The sequence below is a fragment of the Elephantulus edwardii genome, unplaced genomic scaffold (assembly GCF_000299155.1).
Source record: "Elephantulus edwardii isolate Elephantulus edwardi_28Jun2011 unplaced genomic scaffold, EleEdw1.0 scaffold00458, whole genome shotgun sequence".
Classification (NCBI taxonomy): Eukaryota; Metazoa; Chordata; class Mammalia; order Macroscelidea; family Macroscelididae; genus Elephantulus; species Elephantulus edwardii.
The window spans coordinates 70,263-79,263 of record NW_006400208.1 but is presented as its reverse complement, the minus strand read 5'-3'; the positions used below and the strand labels follow the sequence as shown (position 1 = coordinate 79,263).

Here is a 9,001-nt window from a genome sequence, read left to right as displayed (position 1 = left end):
ACATGGAATAAGACTTGCCTTTTGGCTCAACTTGTAGTCGAGTAGTAGAAATACCTACAGGATGTACAATAACACCAGGAAGGTAGTCACTCTGGAAGAAACAACCACATTAGATTAAAAGGGAAACATTTTTATAAAGGAAAAACTCAGAAGGCAGGCAGAAGAAATAGGATAGAAGGATTAATGTAAATGAAAATCGTGGGGAGGGTGCTGTCAAAGTGTAGATCTTGATATTAACATCATAAACAAAATATGTATGAGCAGTTGAATAGAAAACCAATTAGCTTTGTAAACTTTCATTCAAATAACAATAAAACTTAAAAAGAAACTACATATTCCAAAGGTCTATTTCATGTATTGATGTAATAGTTATGTGACCCTGGATGAGTCATTCATCATTTCTGAGCCTTAGTTAGGAAAAACAAGTAAGAAAATTCATTTGCCGTGTTAAATATTATCTTTAAGAAGTCATTGATAAAACTGATCTCACCATTCTAAATCTGAATTCTCTTATTTTTAATATATATAATATGTAATATCTATATCTCTATATCTACATATCTGGTGGCCTAGTGGCAAGAAGCTGTGATGCAATCCTGAAGGTATGTGGTTCGTGGCCACTAGCCGCTCTGCTGGAGAAGGATGGACAATCTCCCATGCAATTAACTGCCTCTGTAAATCCACTGGAGGGTCAGCTATGGGTCGGTTCCAACTCAATGATAAATAATAACATACTTTACTATATCTACTTTCTATATAGAGTATATAGTATATCTACTCTCTATATTAATATTACATGCAAGTAAGATTCTGATGAAGATTATCTAAAAACAACTAGAACATCTTATCAACAGAGAACTCCCAGAAGTGAAGGCTGGGTTTATTAGAGGTCATGGTACTAGGGGAGATTGTAGCTAATGTTAGATGGATCTTGGCTGAAAGCAGGGAGTACCAGAGGAATGTCTCTTTTTCTTTCAGTGACTATGCAAAGGTGTTGGACTGTGTGGACCACAACAAACTGTGGCTAACTCTGAGAATAATGGGAATCCCAGAACACTTCATCATGCTCATGCAAAAGCTATACTGGAACCAGGAGGCAGTCATCAGAACAGAGCAACAGAACACTGCATGGTTCAAAATTAGGAAGCGTGTATGCCAGGTATGTGTCCTATCTCCACACCTTTTCAATCTATATGCAGAACAGATTATCCAGGAGGCTGGGCTCTATGAGGAGAAACGTGGCATCAGGATTGGAGGAAGACTTATCAACAATCTGCGTTATGCAGATGACACAACCCTGCTTGTTCAAACTGAGGAGGACCTGAAGAACTTGCTGCAAAAGATCAAGGACTGTAATGTTCAATACCGATTGAAACTCAATATCAAGAAAACAAAGATTCTCACCACTGAGCTGATCAGCAGCATCATGGTGAATGGTGAAGAGATTGAGACTGTAAACAGTTTTAGTTTGCTTCTTTCCACAATCAACACTCTTGTGACCAGCAGCCAGGAAATTAAAAGATGTGTTGCACTGGCAAAGTCTGCTGTCAGAAACCTCTTCAAAGCACTGAAGAGCAATGACATCAGTATGGAGACTAAGGTGAGCCTGATATGGGCCATGGTCTTTGCAATCACTTGCTATGCATCAGAGATCTGGATAATGATTAGGAATGGTAGAAGGAGAATTGATGCCTCTGAGCTGTGGTGCTGGAGAAGAGTATTGAATATATCCTGAACTGCTAAGAGAATGCACAGATTTGTCCTAGAGAGGAAGGGAACAGGCTTCTCCTTGGAGGCAAGGATTCTGAAGCTTCATCTGACATACCGTGGACATGTTGCAACAGAGACCAGTCGTTGGGAGAGATACATCATGCTTGGAAGGGTGAAGGGACAGTGCATGAGAGGAAGACCCTTGATAAGATGGATTGATTCAGTGACTTAGGTAATGAGGTTAGGCATGTCAGAGACAAATAAGAATGGCACAGGATAGAGCACAGTTTAGGGCTGTTGTACATGGGCTTTATGAGTCACAGGAGACTCAACAGCACATAACAATAACAACAACAAAAACAACAACATATATAGGGTGCAGAGTATGTTTACTCAACCATATCCTTATCTCTATATTATGTAGCATTATTGATGTTGAGTATTATCGAGTCAGAACCGACCTATAGCTGGCCCTTTAGCGGGTTTTCAGAGGCTGGTAATTGCACAGGAGAAGATTGCTCATCATCCAAGTATGTAAATCTATTGTGTAAGGCACTGATAGGGAGCTCAGGTGTAGTCAGGCATGTGTTATGCTGCTAATCCAAAGACTGCCTGTCTCTGGAAGTTTGAGTTCACCAGTGACTTTGTGGGAGGAAGATAGGTAATCTCTTCCCACTAAGGGACTTACAGCCATGGAAACTTAATCGGAGGGTGGCTGAGTGTTGGAATCAAATCAATAACAGTGAGATTTTTTTAAGGCACTGGGAGTAAACTGGTCCCTGTCCACAATGATCATGGCCAGTCATCATAATGAGAGGTCCCTAATAGTAGGACCAAGTTAATTCTTAACTGATTATCCACACCTTCCATGGCCAAAATTCTGTGGGCAGTTGTCCAAGGCTGTTCCCTCTGACAGAGCCACATTATCAGGGTCATGACTGTTCAGTATAAACCCTAAACCTGATGCTATGGAGAGAGACCCTAAGTCACATACCTTGGGCCAGGAGGTCATGAGGACATGAGCCAAGTGGGCCCTTGGTCATCTGAACATGAGCTTAAATCTGTTTCTGCACTGTCAGTGATGACCCCATGACTCACTCTCATGGAAAACTCGTCCTACCTCAGATTTTCATCACATTTCTGGCACTTACCCAGGGAGATTTTCTCTCCAGAGTCTGCAGGCAGCAGAAACACCAGCAGAGCCAGGGCAGAGATGAGTACACAGGGGATGAGCAAGTTGAGGCCATAGTAGAGGGTCCTGCGCCGTATGGTCACCGTGAAAGTAACATCTGGATATGGCTCTTTGCAACAGTCATAGAACTTTTCATTCCTCTTGCCTGGGATTCCTCCATGGATAGGAGCAGAAAGAAAAACAAAACAAACAAACAAACAAAAAACAAAAAACCCCAGCATTTGAATAAAAACACTTTATTTTAATGTGTACACCACACAAAAACACACTAATGGAGCTCACTGGGGATGAAGAAGTGGGTAATCGGTGGTCACTGGATTATTATAGAGTTGTTGAAGAGTTGGTGATACATGAGTCAATTGATTAGTGTATTAGGGATTGGATATATATGCTACAAATAAAGTAGAAGAATACAAATTTGTAAATGCAACATCATTTACATTTATTTATTACCTTTTTATTGGAAATTATCAAATTAAGGTCTCCAACTGACATTTGTTATCCAGCCTTGTTCTAGGAATGGTGTTTCCTGGGGCATTGGGGCTGCTGGATGATGCAAATAGGTAATATGAAGTTGGCTGAAAACTGAGAATTGGAGGCTAGAATCTACCCAGACGTTCCTTGGGATAATTAGCCACTTGAAACCTCGTGAAGCATGATTATACTGAGTGCACCAGAATCAACTTGATTACAACTGATTGTTAGCTGGGGTCCCCCTCCCCATTTCTTCCTTTGTTTTTTTTATATTCCAATCACTTGTTTAAAGTCAATTCTCACCATAACCACACACAGCTCATAAAAAGCATTGGCTTTTTTATTCTTTTTATCCTTCCTGCCCTAGAGGTCTCTATAAATAATGGAAAATATTAACGAGCTCAATAAACAGTCACGCTGAAAAGCAAGGTTAAAAAAAATCCAACTTTTAAAGCAAGCACATGAATAAAGATGCTTCATCTCGGGCCATTTCCCTGATTTATTTACTGTCAATCTCCAAATGATCAGAACGCAAGAGTCTTACCCACAAGATCCCATTCTCCATTTGGGATGTAGCCGCTGATGTCCGCCTCCTGCATCTGCAAATCCAGGGACCACCCTCCGTAAGACCAGGACCCAAACTTGAGTTTGCACTGCTGCATGTCGAAGGGGAACCAGCGAACATCAATGTAGCAGGAGCTCTTGAATATTCCTGAGTAGTCAATGAAATGGTCAGAAGGCCACCCTGAAGCTGAAGGAAGAATGTCTGAAATGCAGGCCACCCTTGCTAGTATGCTCCCACACTGCTTATCAGATGTAGTTCCTGCTCTGCAGGGGATTAACACATGCTGGCCAGATAATGTGCCTGGAGAGCTACAGGTCACATCATGTGTGAGATTCTGCATTTCTTTTCCATGATTTATGCTTTGTGCACACAATTCTTTCCCTATCACCCCCACTTCCAGATGTTATAAAACTTGAGTGGACACAGTTCTGGAAACACTTCTGGCTAGGGTGCCAGCCTACAGGCTTTCAGATGACCTTCAAAATGCAGCTAAGCTTCTGAAGAAAAAAAGCAGGCTGAGTACATTTTGGAAAATTTCTAGAAAGGCAATTCAGTAAAAATTTCACTGTCTTTTAAAATTTAAACACAACATTGACATATTCCATAAAGTACAGAGGAAAAACACTGTGTTCACCATTTTCTATGCAAAAAGAATTACAAAAAACAAAAGAAAACGTCCCAGACCTCAAACTAGTTGTTTTTGAGTTGGAATCAACAAATATCTAACCCTCCTGTGAGTTTTTAGAGGCTATAAATCACACAGGAGGAAAGTGTCTATTTTTCTCCAGAGAAGAGACTCCAGTGGACTTGGAACCACCAGAGAGGCACACCTGTGGGTTAGCAGTGCAACTCTACTGATTATGCCACTAGAGTCTACCTTAAATTTAGAGTTTCTCAGTCTGTAAACCCATGTGCATTCTAGTTGAAGAAGAGAACAATGGTTTACAATGACGCTATATTGTTTAAGCACAAGGAAGAATTTCCACTAAAAAGATACGTTCCAGGTTTGAACAAGTTTTAAATGAGTTTCCCAGAGGAGCCAACAGAACAAACCCATTTCTCCCTGCCTTGGGAATTACTGGAAAATACAGAAAGTGAGGCTGTGTCTGTGTTCATGGGACATAGGAGACCCTCCATGAACCTCTCCTACTGAATTAAAGGAAAAGTAAGTGGAGGAAAGGGCAGAAACAGCTCACTGGTTTTGCAGACATGAATCCCATAGCCGAGCTGAGAAGATAATAAGAATGTTGACCCTCCAGTTCCTTTAAGTACAATTTTAGAGTGTTACAAATCTAAGGAGCCATAGTGACACAGTAATTAGATGCTCAGCTGCAAACCAAAAGGTTGGCAGTTTGAACTCACCAACAGCTCTGTGAGAGAAAGATATGAGAGTAATTTTGAAGATGGAATACATGATCCTTTAACCTTACAATTCTGCAACTAACAGTGAAGGACATTTAAATGAATTTAGTAAGTCAACCTGGCAGTGCTCTAATATAATTGTTGTTGTTGTTGTTATGTGCCGTTCAGTTGCTTGAGACTCATAGCCACCCTATGTACAACAGCCCTAAATCCTACTCTAGCCTGTATCAATCGCACTGCCTCTGACACACCCATCCCAATTACCCCAGTCACTGAATCAATCAACCTCATAGAGAGTCTTCCCCTCCCAAACATGATGTCCCTCTCCAAAGACCTGTCCCTCCTTAGAACGTATCCAAAGTATGTCAGACAAAGCCCCAGAATTCTTGCCTCCAAGGAGCAGCCCAGTTTACCCTCTCCAGGATGAATCTGTTTGTTTTCCTAGCAGTCCATGGTACATTCAATACTCTTCTCCAGCACCACAGCTCAAAGGCATCAATTCTCCTTCTATCCTTCCTAGCCATTGTCCAACTCTCTGATACATAACAAGTGATTGCAAAGACCATGGCCTGTATCAGACGCACTTCAGTCTCCAGAGTGACACCATTGCTCTTCAGTACCCTGGAGAGGTCCCTAACAGCAGACTTTCCCATGGCAATGCGTCTTTTAATTTCCTGGTTACTGGTGCCAAGAGTGTTGACCATGGAGCCAAGCAGACTAAAGTTGTTAACAATCTCAATCTCTTCACCATCTATACTGACGCTGCCAATTGGTCCAGTGGTGAGAATCTTTGTCTTCTTGACATTGAGCCTCAGTCCATACTGAAGGGTGCAGTCCTTGACCTTCTGCAGCAAGCACTTCAGGTCCTCCTCAGTTTCAGCAAGCAGGGTGTGTCATCTGCATAACGCAGACTGTGGTATTAAGAACTCACCAAAACATCTTCTACCATCCTGACACCACATTCCTACTCACAGAGCCCAGCCTCTCGGATAATCTGTTCTGCATACAGGTTGAAAACGTATAGAGGTGGGACACATCCCTGGCGTACACCCTTTCCAATTTTGAACCATGCAGTGTTTCCTTGCTCTGTTCTGATGACTGCCTCTTGGTTCAAGTATAAATTTTGCATTAGCACCATCAAATGTTCTGTGATTCCCATTCTTCTCAGAGTCAGCCACAATTTGTTATGGTCCACACAGTCAAACGCCTTTGCATGATCAATGAAAAACAGATAGACATTCTTTTGGTATGCCCTGCTTTCAGCTAAGATCCATCTAACATCAGCTACAATATCCCTAATACCACGACCCCTTCTAAGCCCAGCCTGGACTTCTGGCAGTTCTCAGTTCTCTGCTGATGTGCTGTTCCAGTTGTTTTGGATAATCTTCAGTAGAATCTTCCTTGTATGTGAAATCAATGATATTGTTCTATAGTTTCCACACTCTTTTGGGTCACCCTTCTTTGAAATGGGAACAAATATAGATCTCTTCCAGTCAGTTGGCCAAGAGGTTGCTTTCCAGATTTCTTGGCACAACTTGATGAGCACATCTAGGGCAGCATCTGTTAACTAAAATATGTCAGTTGGTATACCATCTATTCCTGGCACCTTATTTTTTACTATTTCTTTCAAAGCAGCTTGTACTTCTTCCTTCATCACCATAGGCTCATATATTATTTCATTAAATTCTTCTGTGTCTGCCAATTCCTTTTGATATAGTGACTGAGTATATTTTTCTTTTAATACTTCTTGGATCATTTAATATTCTGCCTAAATCATCCTTGATTATAGCTACTGGAGGTTTGAATTTGTTCTCTAATGTAGGATAAAAGAAAATGGGTCTTACCTGGAGGGAGGTACTGGCAGTGTCCAGAGGAATTCACCAAAACATTAGTGTGGAATGTAGCATCAAATCGCTCATCAGCACTAGAAACAACAAAAGCATTCCACTCATCAGTGTTATCAAGCAGAGTATTATTTGGTGCTTGGTCATGACTGAGCAGTGAGGAGTAGGAGAGTCTTCCCTCCGGACTCTTGACTGGAGGAGACAAGCAGCTTGGGTACAGTTATTGCAGCACCTTTCTAGGTCCAGAGACCTACTCAAAGCTCACCTCGTTGTTATGTGCCATTGAGTCATCTGTGACTCATAGCGATGCTCTCTGTACAACAGCTCTGAACCCTGTCCTATCCTGAGCCAGTCCTACTGACTCTGACACACCTACTCCCATTATTCCAGTTACCATGTTAATCCATCTCATCTGGAATCGTCCTCTCCTGTGCTGTCTTTCCACTCTCACAAGTATACTTCTCCAAGGACTGGTCATACAAACAGCCTATTCATATAGGAACTCTTTTTTTCCATATGTACATATAAAGCAAGTCTATCAATTGAAATTATTTCCTTGGAGAGGGACATCATACTTAGGAGGCTGTGAAGGAATAGCACAGGAGAGGAAGACCCTGGGTGAGATGGATTGACTCAGTGATTGGAGTAATGGGCATAAGTCAGATATAATAAGGCTGGCACAGGATAGAACAGAGGGTTCAGAGAGTCGCAAGTCACTCAAAAGCACAGAGCAACAACAGCAATAACTAATAAAAAATGAATTAGGATAATTCCGGAAGATAAGAAATATCAATATATATTTAAGAGGTAAGGAGCCACAGGATAAGGGCAGTAGTGATCCTAGTAGCAGGACTCTAACCGTTTACATGGAAGAGGCTAGTTAAATTTCTAGTCTGTGCACATATACCACATGTCTTTCAAGACAGGCTAAATGTTGTTATGATATTGAAAAGGTTTTCACAGAGCTTTCAGACATTGACAGGTTAGCAAAAAGGCCTAGCAATCTACTTTTTCTAAAAAATATTTTTTTTTAAATTTTATGCTGGTTTGCTTATAAAGTTCATATACATTGTATTTCACACTGGATCTTTCCTTTTAAAAATCAACCAATAGTAACTTTGTGGTTCACACTAGTATAATCTACAACTCATCATAGGGATGGTGTAGGATCAGACAGGATTTTGAGTTTTATTCTGGTGTCTATTATTATGTTTGCTATGTAACTGAGTACCGTTTAATTTAGGAGGCTCTCATAACACTATTTCATATAATGCTTTGTTGTGATCCATACAGTTTTCATCAGCAGACTGTAGGAAACAGACTTAAAGGCCTTTAGTAATAGTTTGCCTAGGAGCTTTGCTAAAACCTGTCCAGCATGAGTGAACATGTTAGTGTTTGGAATACTGATGGTACATCTTCCAATATTCCAAAACGCATAAGCCATCACATAACAACAAACAAATTAGTGGTAGTTTTAATGTCTTAGCCCATTTAGACAGAAAACTCAAAATCAGAAGGTTTTGAGGACAGTATGTAAAGAAAAAATTATCCAAAAATAAATACTAGAAATTGTTGTTGTTGTTGTTGTGTACCGACCCATAGTTGACCCTCCAATGGGGTTTCTGAGGCAATGTATTTCATGGGAGGAGATTGCCCATCCTTCTCCCACGGAACAGCCGATGGCCTCAAACCACGTGCCTTTGGGATTGAAGAGCAGCTTCTTGCCACTAGGCTACCAGAACATGCCTCTGGAAACTCTATGAACTTTGATAAATGTTGATAGTTGTAGAAGGGCTTCAGGCCTTTATTCATAGGGTTGTTATGAGTTGTGCTTGACTCAGTGACAATCAACAA

General features: G+C 41.0%; 1 protein-coding gene across 1 annotated transcript in view; it reads right to left on the bottom strand.

Moving 5' to 3' along the window:
- LOC102861337 (neuronal acetylcholine receptor subunit alpha-7-like) overlaps nucleotides 1–9,001 on the bottom strand; it is a 95,900-nt gene that overhangs the window by 19,516 nt on the left and 67,383 nt on the right. Inside the window, exons 3-5 of the mRNA XM_006902825.1 lie at nucleotides 7,148–7,227; nucleotides 3,921–4,088; nucleotides 2,862–3,056 (exon numbers count right to left, since the gene is read on the bottom strand). Of these exons, the coding sequence (XP_006902887.1) occupies nucleotides 2,862–3,056; nucleotides 3,921–4,088; nucleotides 7,148–7,227 (443 nt within the window). The remainder of the gene's footprint in view (nucleotides 1–2,861; nucleotides 3,057–3,920; nucleotides 4,089–7,147; nucleotides 7,228–9,001) is intronic.